Source organism: Odocoileus virginianus, chromosome 1 (genome assembly GCF_023699985.2).
Source record: "Odocoileus virginianus isolate 20LAN1187 ecotype Illinois chromosome 1, Ovbor_1.2, whole genome shotgun sequence".
NCBI lineage: Eukaryota > Metazoa > Chordata > Mammalia > Artiodactyla > Cervidae > Odocoileus > Odocoileus virginianus.
In genome coordinates, this window is record NC_069674.1 from 18,905,045 (window position 1) to 18,929,046 (window position 24,002).

Below are 24,002 nucleotides of genomic sequence, written 5' to 3' on the forward strand. Positions count from 1 at the left end.
TAAAAATCTTTTTTCAAATTAAAGTTAAAACAAATACAGAAGTCATAATTTGTAGAAAATTTAGACGAAAAAAAAAAAAACCTGTCTTCAAAATGAAGTCTAACAGTTTCTTCAATATGATGTGAAGTGAAGAATCTCCGATAGAAGCAAACCCCACCACTGGGTTCTCTGTGGGCGGAGGCGAGCTGAAAGAGCTATCAAGAGTGAAAGCACAATGGACCTCTCCAGGTCCCAAGACTAAGGGCTGCTTCTGCTCTGTGCGAACGGCTTGGCTTAGGTGAGCGGTCAGGGTGAACACAGCACCTGCTACCACGGGCATTAATTCCTGCGCTGCTTCATCATCCAGGATCTTAAAGCAGAAAGACAAACCAGAGTGAGGGCCCTGCTTTCAGCTAGTCATTACCACGTCTTACACATGCAGCTTTTCAACTACCACAGGAATTTAAAAATGGAACTGTACTATTCAAAGAAGATAAAAGCTAATACACAGAAAGAAATTTAAATAGGATGCTGAGTAAAATGTTCTTAACAAGAAGGGAGCCCTAGCAGAATTCCCTAGAGGTTTTTAATGGAAATTAACATAATGGCCTCCCCACTAGAGCCTCCCATTTAATAGGTCTAGGGTAGGGATCTGTCATGGAGATTTTTAAAAAGCTCCCTAAGGAATTCTGACACACACTCTGGTTGAGAGCCATTATTGTACAGTTACAATAAAACTTTCCTCAAGGAAAGTTTTAACACTGGCGTTGCACAACTCTATTGACTCCAAATCTAAAATGGAAAAAAAGGTGGGGCAAACTATATATTTAAATGTGATTAAAATTTGTTCAGCAGCATACAGTAATTTAGGAAGCATGTCACCTTATCATGCACATCTTGTAAAAGATCACGAATAATCAGTTGGCGATCCTCTGCTTGAATGAGGTCCTGGGGACAGGCTGTCAGGATAATTTCTACCAGCTGCCTCCATGACTCCAGAGCATGCCGTTTTGCATGAAGACATTGCAACAATTTGTTTCTTCCTACCACATACTGGAGTATGGTGCTGATTTCCTACAGCGGCAGAAATTAAATTGCAAGGTTAAAGTCTTACCAACAGACTGCTATTTTTAACCCTGTCAGTTAATCTGAAAACATTTACAGTATCCTCTGGAAACCTTCCACATGCTTGCTAGACAGCAGATTAACTTTTTATATTACACTGGTGGCCAGAATATTATTATTTTTCATAAAAATAATAAAGCTGTGTGTGTGCACGTGTGTGTGTGTGCAGAGGTGCAGAGGTGGTGTGGATGGAAATGAGTTTCCCACCCCATCTTCTTCTTGCAACTGTCTATTATCACTTACTCTGTAACACTAGAGTTCCCTAAAACTCCAGTTCGATACACATTTCCTCGTGTGTCTTCTATTTCGTTGCCTCTGGCTTTGGCCTAGCCAGCTGTGTTTCCACATATGTGGTCCTTCCCACTCGATCTCTGACCCATATCTCCCCATTTATGATGACAAGTGACTCTTCCCTCACTGACTGGGAACAAGTAAAATCTATTACACAATATGATAAGGTTGTAAATCCTCAACTAGCTTAGCAAAAAAGATACAATTTTTATTCTGGCATCCAGACATTAACTTCAGTTCAGCTTTTAACATTACAAAGTCAAAAGCGAAAGACTCCATTTCTATCAGATCCACTTCACAATTGTAAAAAGCATAATCAGAACTCTAAAAGAGGCAGGATCCAATCATGCCTATGAGATGACTAGAAAAGCTTGTGCTTAATTTGCATGTAAAACACATATTAGAATATCTTGTGACAAACTCCACAGTGTATCTGTGTATATGAATAGAGCAAAATGTGAATGCTTTTAACAATAATAAAATGGCAATGACAGGTGACTTTTAATTTTTAAGTAGTTTCCTAATAATGAATTAGAAGTGTCATCTAACTGGCAGTTTAAGTAGCTTAAGGAGTTAAAAGGTGTCAGCAGGGCTTACATCCATCAGGAGAGGTCTCTGTCCTATGGCTGCCATACCCTGAAGGGCATTCACTTCGGCTACAAGAACTCTGTGAAGAAGCTACATAATTGAGAGAAGGGAGAAAAATCAGATCATTCCCAACACTGGTACAACAATAACCTAGCAGTTACTTTAAACTGCCCTAGAGGGGAAAGTTTCAGATAACTTTACATATAATTTAACTGTGGCACTGCCCAATTCCTGTCAAAAACAGGCGGGATCCCTCACATTCCAGAGAGTAGTACCGAAGAGTCTCTGCGGCAGGAAAGTTGGTGCAAATGCACAGGATATCTTCTTCCTACTAGTCAGGGCATTGCCACCTACCTGGTAGAGAGTTAAATAATTAAAACCACCCCAGAGTGACAGCTGGGTAGCATGACTACTAACAGGAAGGAGACGGGGAACCTAACAAAGAGATAAAATTAGTGCGGCCTATTCAGTTTTCTTTCCTTGCCGCTTGAAAAGCGTAATAAGCCAACACTTCTATTAGAAAAAAAAAACATGTTATTTTTTCCTAATGACTCAAAGACTGAACCACTTGATACTCCACACACTCTAAAACAATGCTCACCTTGACATTGCAGACTGTCTGTCCCCGTAAATTCTTGTGTTCACAGTTAGCAATAACTTGTTCAATCTGGGCCCGATCAAAGAAATCCAACTGCAAAGGCTCAGGGATCTCCTGACTGAAGTCAATGGAATCGAGAATATTGAGAATTTTGCGACGTACTAGAAATAATGAAAAGTCGGTTTATTTTAGCTGGGACATGGAAGAGAAAAGCAATTCAAAGACAGAACTACATCTATGTCCAGAAAGCGCATCAGTCTGGAAATTGAAGACTGTATTGAAATCTAAATTGGATTTTATTTCTAACACATTCATTTGCAAAAATGTTTTTCCCATGTTATCATCTTGCTATAAAAAGTTTTTCTTATTGACAATTTTCACACAGCTTTTCAACATCAGTTCAGAATTTGCAGGTACAGGCATTAATTACCTCCTGAAATTTTAAGCAATTTAATGTATACATATCTACAAATTTATTACAAATTCAAAGAGCTTCACCTTTTGTAGAAGTGTCAAAGTGCAGGAACCCTGAGACAGACCTATTTTCATCTTCCATGCCTCCTTCCCCATCTGTTGGAGCATCAGTAATAAAAGATCAGAAAAAGAACACATTCACAAAATTTATTTGGAAATAACAAATATCAGGTTATTTTATTTCTATGTTATTGCTTCTAGGTCAACGAGCCCCTTGCAAATGGATAATGCAAAGATGATGAGAACTTATCAACAACATTCCTCTAATTCTTTCTGTTTCTATCAGAGCCACTTCACAATTGTAAAAAGCACAATCAGAACTCTAAAAGAGGCAGGATCCAATCATGCCTGTCAGACGATTAGAAAAGTTTGTGCTTAATTTGCATGTAAAACACATATTAGAATATCTTGGGTCATGCTGGCTCAGCGTGACAAACTCCACTGTGTATATGAACAGAGCAAAATGTGAATGCTTTTAACAATAATAACATGGCAATGATGGGTGACTTTTGTGTTCTGAAGGGAAAAAATTCTAAAGGCAGAAAGAATGTGTCTGGCCTACAATCACAGACTAACCATGAGATTCAGATGTGCACTTGCATTCACACAGACCAGTCAGCAGCAGGACAATACAAATGCCAACATACACATGTTCACCTGAGTAGGGTTTCACTGGCATGTCATCCAGCAGAAGGTGGAGGAGCCTCTGGGTGTGAGAGCGTTGGCGATTCAAAGAAGTTACCCTTAGTTCTATTGAGGCAGTCTTCATCAGCCATGACATCTGGTTCAGCATAGATATTTCATATTCTGTAATTTAAATATATATGTTTAGTTTCCCAGTATATGACACAAAGTCAGAACAGACATAGTCTATAACTCGTCAGTCTTTTCCCATGTAACATAGTCAATAATTTATGAAACTATGCAGCATAATAATTTGTCACTCTGTAAAATTAAAAAAGAAAAAACCAGATGCCTAGAGAAAAAATAAGTGTATGCCTAGGAAAGGTAAGCAAAAGCAACTGAGGAACAAAAGAGAATCAAGTTTCTGTTGCTAGAATAACTTCACGCAGACCTAGAGAACTCTGGATCTATCACAGTTTGACATTAATAGAGAATTTAATAGTTAAACAGATAATCCAAGTAATTCTTAACTATTTACCTTGGCAAAAAAAGACTATCATAAAATTTCATTTTTATTTCAGAAAAAAATACATTTTAAAAGCTAAAATAAATACATAATTTGCATAATTTTAAAATGCATAATTTTCTGCTATCTTGAGATTATCTACGCCATTTTGGTCTAACATATAGTTAGGATTGGGAATCACTTATCCAATAAAAGTTTTTGAATCCAATATTATTGTAATATGCCTGGCTTGGAAGTCCTAAATTATGAGTTTTATAAACATACAAACACTACTACTACTCCTAATAATTACAAGCAAAGCTACATCAACATTTATAAAGTAGATAGCAAGATAGGAACTTTTTTTTTCCAATTAGGAATAAAAAAGGGTTTCTTAAAAATCTTGTTATAACAATATCTTGGGGTTAAAAATAACATATACTGATTATGAAGATGAACTCAACCTCTTCTGCCATTAGGTAATTGCCAAGTGTCTCACACCACACCCTAAGAAGTAAAGCAGGGGCTTCCCTAGGGACTCGGTGGTACAGAATCCTCCGGCCGATGCAGGAGACACGGGTTCCATCCCTGATCTGGGAAGATCCCACATGCTAAGGAGCAGCAACGCTTGTGCGCCACAGCTACCGCGCCTGCGCTCTAGAGCCCTGGAGCCGCACCTACTGCAGTCCCAGCACCCAAAGCCCTTGTTCCACAAGAGAAGCACCTATTGAGAAGCGCCCCCCCCCCACCGCAACTAGAGAGAAAAGCCCTCGCAGCAATGAAGATTCAGCACCGTCGAAAATAAATAAATAGAAGCTTTTAAAAAATCCTTAAAAAGCAAATCAGAGCTGACAATTACTAGCAATGGAAACTTACTATGAAATCTTTGAGCCTAGACTTCCTAAAACATAAAGATGATACAAAATACTTTTTAAAAACCTCAATAAAACGATTACTGTCCAGATATAATATGACCTAAGAAAATTGTTATAAATTGATCAAAAAGAAAATTACATAAAATAGAATCCTATAAAACACAGGAAGCCTGGGTAGCTGTGTTGACCAGGTCAGTAAACTAAAGGTATAGTTTCCATTATAATTAGTTTCCTATTTTTCATTTCAAGACCTGATCACACACAAGAAACAAAAGTAAAACACAGATTTTTACAAAACAATTTCACTCAAAAAAAATAAATCTAAATTTCTGAAATCTTATGTAAATATTTTCTTGTCTCTTAAACACAACTTCGAATTTTTGTTAGTAAAAGGATAAAATTCCATCCTTAACAGGCTATTTGAAAATAATTTTATGCTGGCAGTTAAAACATCAGGTTTCTCAAGCACAAATTAGGAAAACAACACAAAGGAACACAGAAGCAAAGTAATAAAATGAGGACAGAATTCCACAAATTCTAAAACTGCTACCCCATTTCAGTTCAGTTCAGTTGCTCAGTCGAGTCCAACTCTTTGCGACCCCATGGACTGCAGCATGCCAGGCCTACCTGTCCATCACCAACTCCAAGAATTTACCCAAACTCATGTCCATTGAGTTGGTGATGCCATCCAACCATCTCATCCTCTGTCATTCCCTTCTCCTCCCACCTTTAATCTTTCCCAGCATCAGGGTCTTTTCCAAAGAGTTAGTTCTTCGCATCAGGTGGCCAAAGTACTGCAGTTTCAGCTTCAGCCTCAGTCCTTCCAATGAATATTCAGGACTGATTTTCTTTAGGATGGACTGGCTGAATCTCCTTACAGTCCAAGGGACTCTCAAGCAAGAGTCTCCTCCAACACCACAGTTCGAAAGTATCAATTCTTTGGCGCTCAGCTTTCTTTATAGCCCAACTCTCACATCCATATATGACTACTGGAAAAACCATAGCTTTGACTAGATGGACCTTTGTTGGCAAAGTAATGTCTCTGCTTTTTAATATGCTGTCAAGCTTGGTCATAACTTTTCTTCCAAGGAGCAAGCATCTTTCAATTTCATGGCTGCAGTCACCATCTGCAGTGATTTAAGTCTGTCACTGTTTCCACTGTTTCCCCATCTATTTGCTGTGAAGTGATGGGACCAGATGCCATGATCTTAGTTTTCTGAATGTTGAGTCTTAAGCCAACTTTTTCCCTCTTCTCTTTCACTTTCATCAAGAGGTTCTTTAGTTCTTCTTTGCTTTCTGACACAAAGTGGTGTCATCTGCATATCTGAGGTTACTGATATTTCTCCCAGCAATCTTGACTCCAGCTTGTGCTTCATCCAATCCAGCATTTCACATGAAGTATTCTGCATATAAGTTAAGTAAGCAGGGTGACAATACACAGCCTTGACATACTCCTTTCTGGATTTGGAACCAGTCTGTTGTTTCATGTCCAGTTCTAACTGTTGCTTCCTGACCTGCATATAGATTTCTCAGGAGGCAGGTCAGATAGTCTGGTATTCCCATCATTTTGGAATTTTCCACAGTTTTTTGTACTCCACATAGTCAAAGGCTTTGGCATAGTCAATAAAGCAGAAATAGATGTTTTTCTGGAACTCTCTTGCTTTTTTGATGATCCAATTGAAATTTGATCTCTGGTTCTTTTGCCATTTCTAAATCCAGCTTGAACATCTGGGAATTCATGGTTCACGTATTACTGAAGCCTGACTTGGGAGAATTTTGAGCATTATTTTGCTAGCATGTGAGATGAGTGCAATTGTGTGGTAGTTTGAGCATTCTTTGGCATTGCCTTTCTTTGGGATTGGAATGAAAACTGACCTTTTCCAGTCCTGTGGCCACTGCTGTTTTCCAAATTTGCTGGCATATTGGGTGCAGCACTTTCACAGAATCATCTTTTAGGATCTGAAATAGTTCAACTGGAATTCCATCACCTCCACTAGCTTTGTTCATAGTGGTGCTTCCTAAGGCCCACTTGACTTCACATTCCAGGATCTTGCTCTAGGTGAGTGATCAGACTATCATTATTATTTGGGTCATAAAGATCTTTTTTGTATAGTTCTTCTGTGTATTCTTGCCACCTCTTCTATTAACAGGTGCTTCTGTTAGGTCCATACCATTTCTGTCCTTTATTGAGCCCATCTTTGCATGAAATCTTCCCTTTGTATCTCTGATTTTCTTGAAGAGATCTCTAGTCTTTCCCTTTCTATTGTTTTCCTCTATTTCTTTGCACTGATCACTGAGGAAGGCTTTCTTATCTCTCCTTGCTATTCTTTGGAACTCTGCATTCAAATGGGTATATCTTTCCTTTTCTCCTTTGCCTTTAGCTTATATTCTTTTATCAGCTATTTGTGAGGCCTCCTCAGACAACTAGTTTGCCTTTTAGCATTTCTTTTTTGGGGGGATGGTCTTGATCCCTGCCTCCTGTACAATGTCACGAACCTCAGTACATAGTTCTTCAGGCACTCTGTCCATCAGATCTAGTCTCGTAAATCTATTTCTCACTTCCACTGTATAATCACAAGGGATTTGATTTAGGTCATACCTGAATGGTCTAGTGGGTTTCCCTACTTTCTTCAATTGAAGTCTCATTTGGCAATAAAGAGTTCATGATCTGAGCTACAGTCAGCTCCTGGTATTGTTTTTGCTGACTGTACAGAGCTTCTCCACCTTTGGCTGCACAGAATATAATCAATCTGATTTCAGTGTTGACCATCTGGTGATGTCCATGTGTAGAGTCATCTCTCGTGTTGTTGGAAGAGGGTGTTTACTATGACCAGTGCTTTCTCTTGGCAAAACTCTATTAGCCTTTGCCCTGCTTCATTCTGTACTCCAAATTTGCCTACTTTTGCATTCCAGTCCCCTATAATGAAAAGGACATCTTTTTTGGGTGTTAGTTCTAGAAGGTCTTGTAGGTCTTCTTAGAACCATTCAACTTCAGCTTCTTCAACATTACTGGTCAGGGCGCAGACTTGGATTAACTTCTTCAGCATTACTGGTTTGGGCATAGACTTGGACTTGTCTAAATGCTACCCCAAAATACTATAAAATTAAAATCACTCAACACAGACTTTACACATTTGTTTTAATAATAAAGGAGGAAAATGTCCTACCTTTGTTAGAAAATGGCAAATGCTGCAACTGAGAAAATAAGAAGTCCTGGCTGGTTCTCAAGTACCTCATGGTAGGACCAGATGTATCAGAGCATGCACATAACTGGTAAATCACCTACAGAATTACAATAACATAAGAAAATCCCCAAATCAGCTTTTTATATTATAGATTTTAATAAAAAGGTTGACCTTAAATCTACTAAGTGTAAACTAAGACCCATAAATACTAAATCAAAAAGGATAAACACATGTACATATAAAACAAAAACACAGAGTAAAAGCAGTTCTTAGCACACTGACTCCAAATACACTGAAATGCAACAGGAGAATGCTGACAACAACACTCTCATAGGACTAATCTTAAATCACCCCAAATACATTAACATATATACATGCAGTTAAATAGTAAGTTTTAGTATTTTAACTATTATTAGCAGCAAATTACTCGGAAGTAACTTCTAAAAACCAAGGTTATATATTAATTAGTTGATATAATCGTTGGTATCTAAGAATCCCTTGTGGGAATTTAATCCTATGTATTCCCAAAGAGCAATGGTTCAGTATTCACCAGTTCAGTGTTCTCTGTGACTTTATAAAATCAGTAACAACTGAATGTAAATTCAATATAGATCTAGAAACACAGTCTTAAGAAAAATACAAAACAACAAAGCATAACTAAAGACACTGAGTAAAGCAGAGTAAAAAAACCTGGAAACAACCTAAGTGTAATTTATATTGTAGCAGCATAGAAAGTGTCTCCCCTCCCTCGGGGGGAGGGAAGGACACAAAATTGTACATATGTATTTCACATATACAAGGAAAAGATAGGAAGGGGACACAAGGTAAAGCTTAAATACTTGCAGACATATGCTTGTCTTTCAAACAGCTTTGATATTGTATTGTTTTTGAAACTATAAATACTGAACTTCTCAAAACAAAATCAAGTTATTCATAGTAGCTGGTGAGTTAAGAAGATACAAGAACAGATGCTCCAAGATATGGGGGAGGTAATACTGCTCGAGGGAGAAGGACAAAGAACGTGAATTCCAAAAGCATGCCAAGCCACTCTCCAGGGTTTGCCTGACACCCTTCCTAGCTTCCAAGACCAAGTAGGAAAACTCTCCACTGTTCAAGGGAAGATAGCAAAGGCACAAGGCTCCGTGTCAGCTCTTCAGTCAGACAGCCGTGTGCTGCTGGATGATGAAGGTGTCAACAGGCCCAGAGTGTTTCCCTTTCACATAATTAGATTTACTTTTAAACAAGCTCTTCTTAGAGGTTTAATTTTTTTCTGAAACACAGTGAAGTATAAACCTAGAGGTAAAGGACACCTGTTACGTTAACAACAGAGCAGTGTTCCTTGTTAAAAATGTAGATTCTGACCCAGAAGGGCTGGAGTAGGGCCTGAAATTCTGCACTAACAAGGTCCCAGGAGGTGATGCTGCTGATGTTGGTCCACATTTTGAGTCACAGAGCATATGTATTAAACTGGCAATCTATTGGTTTAGACATGATTTGTTTGGCCAGTATAGTGTTTAGGAAAGCAGAGGATCTGGGAAACCAGGGTCTGCATTCCAACAGGGTAAAAATCAGCAGGGGCTGAGCAGCAGAGTAGACAGTCTCCAGTCTGCTGGATTCTCCTCTCCCCTGGCTCCTCTCCCCACCTATTTGTCTTAAATCTGGTTTTATTCACTTCTTACACCTGCCTAACTCCTTTAACCCAGATGATTAACCTTATCAATTGCTTCTACCTAAGTACATCATAATCAGTAACACTGTGCTAAAATATACAGCAAGTTTGTTCCCTCATTAAGGGATTTACAGGAAGACTGAGCTGCAGTACTGAGAAGTGAAGTTTGGAGAGCCAGAGGATAGAAGACGACAGTAAAGAATAACAAAGAGAAAAACAGAAGAATAACAAAAATCTCCAGGTTACCAGAAATTAATGACGCATTTCTTACCATGAAAATGAGAATCAGAGTGTCACTTAAATTGAGAAATTCGTTGTATCTTATAAAGCCTAGTTCTTAAAATACTTATAGTGTGAAGAAAATAAGAAATAAAAGAATAAAACACAAGTAAAACAACAATTCTCACTAAAGTTTAAACTTTCATTAATTTGACTATCTACCACCTTACAAACAGCTATATTTATAATGCACATGGTTCTTAAAAAGTACTTTCCCTTACTTTCTTGCATTCTCATTGAAGTCACAATAGCCCATTTCACAAATTTAAAAACTGAGAGAAGTTTCATGGCAGACCCAAGGTGACTTTGCTAGTTAAGGGGCAGAGGTAGAAACCAGAAGTCTTCTGGTTTCCACTAATCCACTACTCTCTCCACCAAAAAGAAACAACTTGAAACACAGCATCCTTGGAAAATTTATGCATCAACTGGTCTAAATCCATCCCTTACTTTTCAAGAGATCAACAGACAGGATCTTATAGATCTATAAAATCTTGAGTTTGTGCTTTGTGGATTTTACCCATAAATGAAAGACTGGCCAAACCACTAGATGAACTCATTCCAATTCAGTCCTACCGTGGTACTTGCATATCTGTGATGGACTCAAGCATAAGCTTCTTCTCATAGGTGCGCTACAAAGTTGAGCCCTCCGTATACCTGGTAACACAGCTCAGCGAGTTGAGGGGATTCCTTCACTGCCAACGGGCCTGTTCTCCCTTCAGTTCCCTTCTCCAAGATGTTCAAGATGGCGTGAAGGCAGGTCCGAGGGCAACCTAACACTCCTGCGTGAAACCAACAGAAAATTCAGCTTCTCTTTTCAAATTTCAGCATTAAAAACCTTAGAATACATTTATAAAACTTAAAGTTTTGTACACATACACTCTGCTGTAAATACCGTTTCAAATACTGATACAGAAAATTTATTAAATACTAATTTTCCAAGGCTTAGTTTGTCCAGACTTCACCTAAATCCCCCAAAAATCAACCTGTCACACAATTTTTCATACATTATTTCTTTCAGTGAATTATCCCACAAGCCCAGAATTCAACACGTAACCATTTAGCGACAAATATGAAAAAAAAAAAAAATGGCTATGTGTCCTGTGGCGATACCTGGGTCTTGCAGGTTTGTGGTACTGACAGGTTTCTTTAATTCAAAGCCCAACAGGTAGAGAGCAAGATTGGGTGGGTTGCGTTCCAGAGAGGTAATGAGAAGATTCAAGATGTGGATTCTTGTTTCATGACGGATGCCAGCTAATTTCTTTTCAAGTTCTGAGCCTAAATGTGGAAATAACAAAGCAATAAAAAGTTACCATGGGTCAAACTGAAAAATAAAGAACTTGTATCTCAAACCTCAGATGTTTTCTTTAGCTTTAGTTTATTTGATTAGCTATTACATTAAGTTCAGATTTAAGAGGTTTCCCAAAAGTCTTATTTACTGTTATGCTAGCAAATTCTCAAAATTCCCTTATGTCACCACCAGACATTCAACAGTTTATTTTCATAAAATAAAAAATACACGTTAATCTAAGACATACCCTCTTCTAGACGTACAAATTCTTCTGTATCTTCACTATCCAAACACTCCACAAAACCAGCCATCAGCTTCTGACTTACACTCTGAAGTCATATAAAGATTTTAAAATGACAAGTTATAAAAAGGTTCTAAGTATTAGAGAAACTATGATAAATATGATATATAATTATAAACACTTGTCTATAAAGGCAAAAGGCAAATCTGCTCCAAGGAAAGTATTAGGTTTTAGTTATATTTTTAATTAATATAAAACTCAGTTCCTTAACTGAGTGCCATTTAGCTTGCTACAGAAATAACTAAAGAGGACTTCACTGGTAGAGCAGTGGATAAGAATCTGTCTGCCAAAGCAGGGGACACAGGTTCAATTCCTGGCCCGGGAAGATCCCACATGCCATGGAGTAACTGAGCCTGTGTGCCACAGCTGCTGAACCCACGCTCTAAGGCCCATGAGTGGCAACTATTAGAGCCCGCACACCACAACTCCTGAGCCCACGGGCTGCAACTACCGAGGCCTGGGCGCCTTGAGCCCGTGCTCCATAAGAGAAGCCTGCACATCACAATGAAGAGTAGCCCCTACTCTCCGCAACAAGAGAAAGCCCACACAAAGCAGAGAAAACCCAGCAAAGCCAAAAATAAATAAAGATGAATAAGAAACAAAAACTTTTAAAGTTTATTGGCTTTAAAACTTGCTTAATTTTCTTTCCCAAAGAATCAAACTAGTTTTTAAAAACAATAACATTAAATTGCTATTTCATAAACTCTTCATTATATACTCTATGCTATTGATAAAATATAAAATAAATTTCTCATTTTTTTCTCTTTAGAAATGTATTACTTACACCAGTTTTATATTTCTGGGCTGAGAAATTAGATACGACCCTATCTCCTTTAAAAACTCTGTGTATGTGTGTGTGTGCATATGCTAAGTTGTGTCCAACTCTTTGCAACCTCATAAGACTATAGCCCTACAGGCTACTCTGTCCCTGGTATTCTCCCCAGGGATCAAACCCGTGTCTCCTGCTTGGCAGGCATATTCTTTACCACTGAGCCACCTGGGAAGCCCTTAAGAAGACACATCTAAAATTTACTATAAATAGTGATTCTCAACCTGGGTGGTACTGACACTCTAAAATGCCCTTAGAATTATATGAGAGCATTTTGAGTCTTCAGGACCAGAGACTGCTACTCAAAGACAGTGGCAGGGGACCAGGGATGCTAAGAGTCCTGCAATTTAAGAGACAGTTACACTAAAATGAAGATCTGTCCCACCCAAAATGCCAGAAGAGTCCCTGTTTCAAAATACCAAAATCCAATAATATTCTTCAACTAACTAGAGCAGTGATTTCCAGCATAAAATATACAAGGTGAGGAATGTCTACAAAGAGAAAGAAAAATAATAGATTCTCCAATTATAGATATTCAGTCAATAGAAAGAGAACTAGACTAAAAGAAGAAAACATCTAAAATACTCTACAGTGTATCAAATGAAGTGACACAATTGTGGGTCACCAAAAAGCCACAGAGGCTTCCCTGGTAGCTCAGTGGGAAGGAATCTGACTGCCAATGGAGGAGACACAGGTTCCACCCCTGTGTAGTGGGAGATCCCCTAGAGAAAGAAACGGCAACTCACTCCCAATATTCTCACCTGGGAAATCCTATGTACAGAAGAGTCAGGCATGCTACAGTCCACAGGGTCACAAAGACTTGGGACATGAGTTAGCAACTAAACAACAGCAAACAACAACCAAAAACCCACAGAAGCAGACAACTCACATCAGTGAAATCAAAAGTGCAGAGGCTCACTCAGCACAGAGGCAACTGACGAAGAGTGAAACAAGGATGCAAAAAACAGAAGGTGCACTTACAAACCTAATCACCCCTTTCACGTGCTTGGAGTAGCACATTAAATGCTCTCATTAGGCCATACAGTTACATACTATGATAAAGAGTATAATCACATACTACAGTATATGTATTAAGAGTATCCCTGGGAATGGTATTATCATCAAACACAAGTCATAGCCCAGTACATGGGTAGGCTTTTATCCATCATATACAAATATACTTACTCTCAGAATTTTCCCACATACAAGAATAAGATGTATTCTGGACGTACCAAAAAAATAACAAGAAAAGCAGTAAAAAAATCAGTTACCTGGTCATGTGTGAAATCTCCAACCAATTTTATCTGAATATTGGAATTGCAGGAGATACAGCAGAGGATCTTGGCACTTTCAAAAGCCAGTTCTGGATTAGTGTTGCCGTGGTACAGGTATCTTTAAAACAGAAGACATTTGAGGAACCATGTGATGGGGTTTTTGCTTCTTACTATAATCAATACAGAACATTCACAAGCAGGGCTCTCCTACCCATACTGCACTTTGGGTAAGTTAGACAAAGGTTTCCCCTTCTATCAATAACCAGATGTAACCTGTTATGGAGGCTTCACCGGTGGCTCAGTGGTAAAGAATCTGCCTGCAATGCAGGAGACACAGGAGACTGGGGTTCAATCCCTGGGTTGGGAAGAACCCCTGGAGGAGGGCATGGCAGCCCACTCCAGTATTCTTGCCTGGAGATTCCATGGACAGAGGAGCCTGGCGGGCTACAGTTCACAGAGTCACAAAGGATCAGACACGACTGAAGGGACTGAGCAACCTTGTTATGGGTTGAATCGTGTTTCCACATGTTGATAGCCAAACCCAGAATGATCTTATTTGGAAACAGTCTTTGAAGATATAATTAACCAAGTAAAGATGAGACCATTGGGGAGAGCCCTAATTCAACGACTGATAGCCTTATAAAAAAGGGAAAAGTAGACACAGCCACACACTCAGGGAGAACGTCATGATGTCAAGCTGAAGGCAGAGACTGGGATGATGTGCCCACCATTTATAGAACACTAAGCATTGCCAGCAAACCACCAGAGGCTCAAACACACAATGAAAAGTTTGCTCCCCGACCCTATATTCTCCAACATCCAACTTCCCTAAAGAAGACAATATTAAGATTATGTCATTTTATACTTTGAAATATTTAGGGCATAATATTAGAATTAAGAAGAAAAAGAAATTAGAAAGAAGAATTAGAAAGAAGAAAAATTACAAGGTCCAGAGTCATTAAAATCAGAGACGCAAAAGACAACAATAATAAAATGAGACCAAAAAAATGCTTCAGTGATGCCTTACGGATCTGATCAGATTTGGACATCAAAGTTAGAATGCCATCTGACTCACGTCGTCACTTCTCTACCTACACACGGAACTCACCTGGCAATGTTCACCACATTATCCGCCTTCTTGGTTCTGGGATTGATTCCCTGCAATAGCTGTTCTAACGGAGAGACGATCAGAGCCAGCTGACTCTCTCTCAGCAGATCCATGAAGAGGTTTTCCTTCTGCAGAGTAAGATTGAGAAGTGCAAGGCAATGCTGCACTGCTTTCTCCAGGCGCTTCTTTCCTACAGAGCAAAGTCAAAGTTAGAAAGTTCTACATGAATCTTAGAAACTCAGAATCAATTCTCAGGAAAACAAGATAAAGGGTAAGTTCCAGATTCAAAAAGTCCTCAAGTTTTCAAACCTTTAGCAGTAACTTCACAGAACTGCTCACTCAGACAAGTCACTGTAACTTTTGTGACTCAGATTAATTTAATGCAATGGCTTCTCAGTAAGTTTTCCTGCATTCTTTCCCTAATTATTTAGAGCAGAGTTCTCAGATGGGAGTGAGTCTGGCCCCAGAGGACATCTGGCAATACCTGGAGACTTTTGATTGTCACAGCAAGGGATGCAGTACAGGCATCTAGTGGGTAGAGGTCTACAACACACAGGACAGCCTTCACATTAAAGAATTATTCTGCCAAAAATGCCAGTGGTGCTGAGGCTGAGAAGCTGTACATTCTATTATGTAGAATAATACATAACCACTGTGGAAAATTTGGAAAATAAAGAGGCAGAAAATATAAACAAGAGCTACATATAGTGCCACCATTCAAACTTAAAACTCATGGGCTCTGGAGTCAAATTACCTAAGCTCAAATCATATCCTTGACCCTGGAGGAAGATGTGAAACCCCTTCATGCATCAATTTCCTTATTCATTAAATGGAAATAATATTATCTACCACACAGGCCTTTCATACAGGTTAAATACATTAATACATGTAATGAGCTTTTAAAATTGCCAAATGCACAGTAAGCACTTAATATAATAATAACTTATAGCAATAGTAAATGAAATTTATTGAACACCATGTACCACGCACTATAGTAAGTGCTTTTACAAATACTATGGAGAAAATGAAACAAAAAGTACTTTAAATTTAGAGATGTTAAAAAAAAAAAATTTAGAGATGTTAAAGTTGTAAGAGATAACTATGATTACCTACCAAAGACCCCGCAATGAGACAGTTACAGTGAGAGTCTCTGTATTTCAGGCTGCTCTCACTTTTAATTTACTTTGATGGCATGACTCACTAAAACAATACTGTAGACACAGAGAAAATCTTACGGTGAAAAGAAGTTAAGATGTCATCTACTTCAAAGCTTCAATTTACACATGACAAAAACAGCAAACTGTTTTCAAGCTATGAAGACAGTCAGGCACATACCAGGGAAAGGAGCGTAGGTGTCGAGCTGTTTAACGCCTTCCTCCAGTAAACTAAGGGCAAGCTCCAGCATTGGTGACTCATTCAGAAGGTGGTACATCAGACTGAATCCTGGTGGCTTATAGGCTATGATTTCTTCTCCTAAATAGAACATAACATAGTCCAAGAGATGGTGAATTAGTACTTTTGTCACACCCTTTTTATGAAGCATGAGATTTGTGAATTAAATAGTATCTAAGCAAATGAAGCAAGCTTCAATTTAGAGACAGTGACACAAACTATACACAATGGTTATTTCCGAAAGGGCTGATGTGCACAGAGTGGTTCACATGTACGCTGACATCTAACTTGTTAATCTGTAGGCAATGCTCTTACTCTTTTCATTCAGCGAAATTTTTACTTTATTTTCTCTTGCTTAGAACAATCAAAATGACTAAAACAATGTAACAAAACATATAAAATTATAATTTAGTTTATAACCAGAAGTAATTTACATCTTATGTATAGTAATTTATAGATTATGAATAGATTTATAAATAGCTGACACTTTGAAAGTGACAGAATTAAATTACCTTGTAGTTCCACAAACTGATCCACAAAATCTTCAAGTTGAGGTTCATAATCTCTGAGTAATTTATAAAACACCTCCAAAACCACCTCAGCAACTTCCCACTACAGAAAGACACAAATATTTCAGTAACAATAACAATTCAAGGTGATAGACTGGGTAAGTTTTTCACCCCTCTCACTTTCCTCCAGAAAATGTGTGAAGTCCCTTTTCTACTTTGTGTATTTGAAGCAATACAGAAAGCCTAATTCATTCTGCTTTGTTTTGCTAAGGACAGTGGACTAGCTAGTTTTTCAAGGTAAAACAGGTATAAAAGAATTAGTAAAAGAAACATTTCTAAAAAAGTAACATTTCTACGGCAGATATTTGAGCTCTGTTAACAAATCTAAAGCACCCAATATCTAGCCATACAGAGTTCCATTTATAAATTAAAATTTATAAATAAATTTAGTTCATAAATCTAGTTCAATTTATAATGAAAAACCATCACATTTGAACACTTCTCCAAAAGCATCAAACATTCAGTTTCTCTAAGGATCTCAGCTGGACAGGATCTGAGAAAATATCTCATCAACTCTTATTTTGCAGGTGAAGCAAGTAAAGCTCAGAGCACTGAATGATTTCCAGAGACCATAAAGCTTGGCAGCCAAAGTGCTGAAGGTCCAGCCCCTCACTTCTAATTCCCAGAGCTGGTTCATGGCTCTAGCCAAAGTTACGAATCACTGGTAGGCCTCCTCCAAATGACCTCATCTTCACCTCTTTGTTTAAAATGTTTTTAAAAGCTATGTAACACCAAGGAAAAATATTTATGCCAAAGGGAAAATATATTGTACAGACATAACTGTACAGACAATAAAATTAAACTCTGTTTAAAAAAATCTACTACATAAAATTTTAATAAGGCTGAGTCTAGTAACTGTAGACAGTGGTTTTTAAGATTATTACTTTAGTCATTATTTCCACTGCATATAATTTTATCAAAGCTGATTTTTAAAACTAGGACTAAGACAATCTTAATTTTAATTTATCTTGTTTAATTATTCATTTCTCTCTATTTTCTAAATTTTTCAAAATCATTTATTTAAATAAAAAAGTGTTTATCACCACATGATAAACGACTTTAGGTTTAGTAAATATATATGCTGCCCCAAACACTGTTTATATTTATTTATCTCAATGCAAAGCACTGTTTTTGTGACAAGTTAGTGTTCTAAAATATAACAACACAAATTAAACCTAAAAAAGACCTTCTAGTGAAATAAATTCACAAAACTGAGGGAAATTTTCTTAGGGTAAAATGTTAGGAAATCATTGGTAGCTGGAAGAGCAGCAGTGATAGAAATATAAAAATGCACAGGTGAAAAATAATAAGCACAGAAAAAGAGTGGCTGACTAAAGCTCTAAACCCTTGGGTCACACTGACCTTTTTAAGAAAAAGTAAGTAAGATAATTAAAAGAAATGCCAAAAAGTATCAGAACATTTTGTTGAAGAGACTGCAATTGTTAGCATCCATTATCTAACTGAAATGACTTTTATTAATGAGGCATGACTGCTATTAATGCTTTAATCCAATTAGGAAATACATGTTAATAAGATAATACTAGGCCTTTAATAAAACATACACCCCTGTTGGTATCGATTTTTAACCACATGAGAAGCAAAACTTATAAAGCAACTGTCAAAAAATAAACTTCAGCTATCTGGGACTAAATATTAGAAACAAACTATGTCCGATAACATAGCAATGAAAAATTAGCTATATCAGATACAAGTAATGATTATGCAGTCATTAAAAAGACTCTTCTCAAAGAATCTTTAATAGCATGAAAAAAATCCTCATAATACTATGTTTAGTGGCCAAAAAGGGATATAAGCTAATGCCACTAATTATCTCAATTTAAGTAGATATGCAAAGGAAAAAGAATAAAAGCAGTTTATCCCTTCCTTTGGCAACAAGATTATGGGTGATGTAATTTCTTCACATATTTTTCTATATTTTCCTAATTTCCCAAAGTAGCATGAACTAAATTATTTTATAATCATTAATACAACAACAAATAAACCCAACAGGTTCAAAAACACCAAACTATAAAAATAAACTAGAACTGTCCCTATAAGGTATTCTGTCCGCAAGGGTATTCTGTGAACCAATAAACAGTATTATAGACTAAAGTGAATTAAGTCAGAACCTGAAAGGGTCTCTTACATAGCTTAGTGGTTATGAGCCTGGATCTGGAATCAGAGTCCTAGGTTCAAATCCTGGTCCTGGACCTTAGGCAAGTTCCTTAACTTTGCTAAGCCTCCATCTGTAAAATGGGAATATTAATAGTACCTGCCTTGCAGTAATATTATAATTACATAAGATGATATATACAAAAGCTCAGTTGTGAGTGTACTACAACCAGAGCAAATATGGCCTCTCTCCAAGGCTTACATATCTGACGAATCACAATATGCCTTCCCACTAAGCCAAGACTCCACAACCAAGAAGTGCTACTTACTAACCAATATTAAATGGTGTGCAAGTTAAAACTTATTTCAACCCTATCCTAAATCATCCCAATAAAGGATAGTGTGTTTCCAACTGCCAAAGGTATATCATTTTTGGTTCGATTTGGTCAAAATTTGTTCAATTAAAGACTTAATGACTATGACTTCATATCAATTAAATTGGTGGTGGTGGTTGGTGGTTTAATAGTGAGAGGGTAACAGGCAGGAAGGCCGGGGGTCTCCAAATGGAAAAAAAGAGGCTGCAGGTGCCAGACATTTTTATCTCTCTTAAATGGCAGGAAGAAACAAACCAGCGATATGTCTTTCCTTCTCTATACAAATTTAAAAGGAGGTTTCTCTCAACATGCGGTGTGGCCATGACACCTGGTCTCACCTGAAGCTAACTACACTCTTTTTTGTATGGAAATGTTGTCTTAAGCTATGTTAATGAACCCCAGACTCTATCTTCAAGTTGGTTCCGCCAAATGGCCTAACTTACTTACTCAGGTATTGTTCCCCTAATCTATGTAAACGAAACTATTTGTTGGTATTATGCCCTTCTACAAGATTCAAGTCAATCGTTTTATGGCCAGAGATGAATTATCTGGTGCCATTCCAAATTTTACGACATTCTTTTCATTAGCAGACTGTGAGTGACTATATAACATACATCTAAAGACTAGGAGGCAGGTACTCTTTTGCCCTCTTCTGATGCCTATGTCAGAAGCTTTCTCTATCTCCTTTATACTTTAATAAAACTTTATTACACAAATGCTCTGAGCAATCCAGCCTCGTCTCTGGCCCCGGATTGAATTTGTCTCCTCCGGAGGCCAAGAATCCCGCGTCTAATCGTTCAGCAACAACCTTTCAATAGTTAAGTCATGTTCTACTCGTGTGACCCCATGGACTGTAGAACACGAGGCTCCTCTCTCTATGGGATTCTCCAGTCAAGAATACTGGAGTGGGTTGCCATTTCCTTCTCCAGGAGATCTTCCCAACCCAAGAACAAAACCTGGGTCTCCTGCACTGCAGGCAGATTCTTTACCGACTGAGCTATGAGGGATGCACACTTTTTTTTTTTTTTTTTTGGTATAACCAGACTCAAATCTGAAAATTAAGTGAGGAAACTGGGAAAAAGTTGGGAGAAAAACTAAGAACAGAAATTGAGAAAACAAGGACTTCTGAAGAGAAACTAAAGAAATCAAACTTATGTGGCAAGGGAACATATCCTGCTTTGAACACCAGATGTATTCTTGAAAATGCATATTAACCCTCATTTCTTAGACTGTACTGTATTTTATAAAGCAAATAGTAATACTCTCCCCTCTTTGAGACCATAATCAAAGTATCATCATAAAGCCAGCAGTGTGCTTCTCTGTTATAAATCAATTAAATTACTGATCTCTAAAGAGTCAGTGCTCTGATTTTAACGCCTGAATGTATTTTTTAATACATTTAAACCAATCAGACCATGGATATGTCAGTATAAGACCATAGATTTTACTTTCAAAAGCTAAAATGAATTTATAGCATCTCATACCTCTAAAAAAGAAAAAACAGCAATAAAATAAATAAGGAGACAAAAGTTTTTCTCTGAACATAACCTTTTCAGCTGCTCTCCGGTAAGCCCTTGTACGGAATCGGAGAAACACGGAATCTCGTAGGAACTGCAAGTAGGGGTCAAAACCAGGGGGCCGCAGCCCAGCACCCAAATTAGAAGGAAAGGAGCTCTCCACCAGGGTACTAATTAACTGGCAAAAGGCGCGAGTTAAAGGGTATTCTTCACACCGGGATTCTATTTCATTTAGTTCCACCTTCCAAAGAAAAATAAAGGAAGTTCAGTAACATAAAACCACTAGCTTTAAAGTGCAAAGCATTTTTCAGACATTAACTCATTACTACTGGTATAATATCACACCCAAAGACCCACAAAGACACTACGATTTTTTTATTCAGAGGTAAAGATACAAAAGTTAAAAACAGATATCTTAAAAGTTTCTTTAAAAAAAAGAGGAAGGGGGCACAGAGCGAAAAAAGAAACTTAAACAAGTAAATTCGCACTTCATGGCTGACCCAAGTAGCCAAATTAAATTGAGTTCAAACCAAACTTTCAGTCTGGATGGCTGCCACTAACATTCTTTTCCAGCTCTGAAACCAAGTGTTTTGATCTCTTTCATAAAGTTTCGTCACCATTTCAGCACAGAAAACCCTCAAATGAAAACATATCAAATCTGAAAACTACAGAAACTTAATACGGTACGAATATATTTTTCTTAGTCTTTTCATCATGTGAATGCATGACTATAGAATTTAAACTAAAAGGAAAATTTTACCTCAATACCAATTGCTTGCCTCTGGCTTGGAACCCGAACAGTCTGCAGTATCTTAAAATAAGAAGAAGAATGCAATGTTAGGAGCATTCCTCATTGATCAGTGAAAATCAGTGGCTTTGCAATAATATAATAGTCACATACATCACCCACCAATTTACAATGTCAATTGAAATGACAACTGAGAAGTCTCTCATGAACTTTCATGAGCAACTGTGTCCACATTCAGGGAGAACTTCCAATTACCTGGGCTTCAGAAAACTGGCAATTTCTTAAGTGCACACAAGATGTGTTTTCAACAAACTTATTCTCAGATATTTTAGGAATAAACCTTAAAAGGATCTATGGGATGAAATCTCAGCGATGTTCAAGACACTAGTCTTTTTTACAACCAGCCCTACTGTTGGCACCAAAAATCCAAGAAGTAAATTTGTTAACAGGTCTCTTATGTGAACAGAAGTTTTGGGTTAAGAAGTTCTGTCCTGACCGTGCTGGAGGCATAAATAGTCTCTGGTATATAATTATACTCAGTGTCAGTTAGCCTTATCTAAGACAGAAATGTCCAAACCCAATCACACATCATCTCAGGTATAAAGAAGCACTAAGCACTTAGGTCTGACAGAATGTGGTCCACGGGAAAAGGGAATGGCAAACCACTTCAGTATCCTTGCCTTGAGAACCCCATGAACAGTATGAAAAGGCAAAAAGATAGGACACTGAAAGATGAACTCCCCAGTTCGGTAGGTACCCAACATGCTACTGGAGACCAGTGGAGAAATAAATCGAGAAAGAATGAAGGGATGGAGCCAAAGCAAAAACAACACCCAGTTGTGAATGTGACTCATGATGGAAGCAAGGTCCGATGCTGTAAAAAGCAATATTGCATAGGAACCTGGAATGTTAGGTCCGTGAATCATGGTAAATGGTCAAACAGGAGATGGCAAGAGTGAACGTTGACATTTTAGGTATCAGTGAACTAAAATGACTGGAATGGGTGAATTTAACTCAGATGACCATTATATCTACTGCTTTGGGCAAAAATCCCTTAGAAGAAATGGAGTAGCCATCATAGTCAACAAGAGTCCAAAATGCAGTCCTTGGATGCAATTTCAAAAACGACAGAATGATCTTTGTTCGTTTCCAAGGCAAACCATTCAATACCACAGGAATCCAAGTTTATGCCCTGACCAGTATTGCTGAAGAAGCTGAAGTTGAAGGGTTCTATGAAGTCCTACAAGACTTTCTAGAACTAACACGGAAAAAAGATGTCCTTTTAATTATAAGGGACTAGAATGCAAAGTAGGAAGCCAAGAAACACCTGGAGTAACAGGCAAAATTGGCCTTGGAGTGAAGCAGGGCAAAAGCTAACAGAGTTTTGCCAAGAGAAAGCACTGGTCATAGCAAACACCCTCTTCCAACAACACAAGAGAAGACTCTACCCATGGACATCACCAACTGGTCAATGCCAAAATCAATTGATTATATTCTTCACAGCCAGAGATGGAGAAGCTCTATACATTCAGCAAAAACAAGACCAGGAGCTGACTGTGGCTCAGATCATGAACTCCTCATTGGCAAATTCAGACTTTAATTGAAGAAAGTGGGAAAAACACTAGACCATTCAGGTATGACCTAAATCAAATCCCTTATGATTATATAGTGGAAGTGAGAAGTAGATTTGAGGAACTAGATTTGATAGACAAGAGTGCATGACGAACTATGGACGGAAGTCTGTGACACAGTACAGGAGACAGGCATCAAGACCATCCCCAACAAAAAGAAATGCAAAAAAGCAAAATGGCTGTCTGAGGAGGCCTTACCAATAGCTGTGAAAAGAAGAGAAGCGAAAAGCAAAGGAGAAAAGGAATGATATACCCATTTGAATGCAGAGTTCCAAAGAATAGCAAGGAAAGATAAGAAAGCCTTCCTCAGCGATCAGTGCAAAAAAATAGAGGAAAACTATAGAATGGGAAAGACTAGAGATGTCTTCAAGAAAATTAGAGATACCAGGGGAACATTTCATGCAAAGATGGGCTCAATAAACAACAGAAACGGTATGGACCTAACAGAAGCAGGGGATATTAAGAAGAGGTAGCAAGGGTACACAGACAAACCATACAAAAAAGATCTTCACAACCCAGATAATCACGATGGTGTGATCACTCACATAGAGCCAGACATCCTGGAATGTGAAGTCAAGTGGGCCTTAGGAAGCATCACTACGAACAAAACTGGTGGAGATGATGGAATTCCAACTGAGCTATTTCAAATCCTAAAAGATGATTCCAT

The 24,002-nt window shown here is 37.9% G+C and overlaps 1 protein-coding gene across 1 annotated transcript in view; it reads right to left on the reverse strand.

Moving 5' to 3' along the window:
- NUP205 (nucleoporin 205) overlaps positions 1-24,002 on the reverse strand; it is an 83,396-nt gene that overhangs the window by 30,485 nt on the left and 28,909 nt on the right. Inside the window, exons 14-29 of the mRNA XM_070465338.1 lie at positions 21,717-21,767; positions 20,988-21,197; positions 16,897-16,996; positions 16,328-16,465; positions 14,993-15,182; positions 13,882-14,002; positions 11,728-11,809; positions 11,303-11,467; positions 10,847-10,971; positions 8,227-8,341; positions 3,713-3,862; positions 3,080-3,151; positions 2,585-2,742; positions 1,993-2,073; positions 862-1,053; positions 82-349 (exon numbers count right to left, since the gene is read on the reverse strand). Of these exons, the coding sequence (XP_070321439.1) occupies positions 82-349; positions 862-1,053; positions 1,993-2,073; positions 2,585-2,742; positions 3,080-3,151; positions 3,713-3,862; positions 8,227-8,341; positions 10,847-10,971; positions 11,303-11,467; positions 11,728-11,809; positions 13,882-14,002; positions 14,993-15,182; positions 16,328-16,465; positions 16,897-16,996; positions 20,988-21,197; positions 21,717-21,767 (2,218 nt within the window). The remainder of the gene's footprint in view (positions 1-81; positions 350-861; positions 1,054-1,992; positions 2,074-2,584; positions 2,743-3,079; positions 3,152-3,712; positions 3,863-8,226; positions 8,342-10,846; positions 10,972-11,302; positions 11,468-11,727; positions 11,810-13,881; positions 14,003-14,992; positions 15,183-16,327; positions 16,466-16,896; positions 16,997-20,987; positions 21,198-21,716; positions 21,768-24,002) is intronic.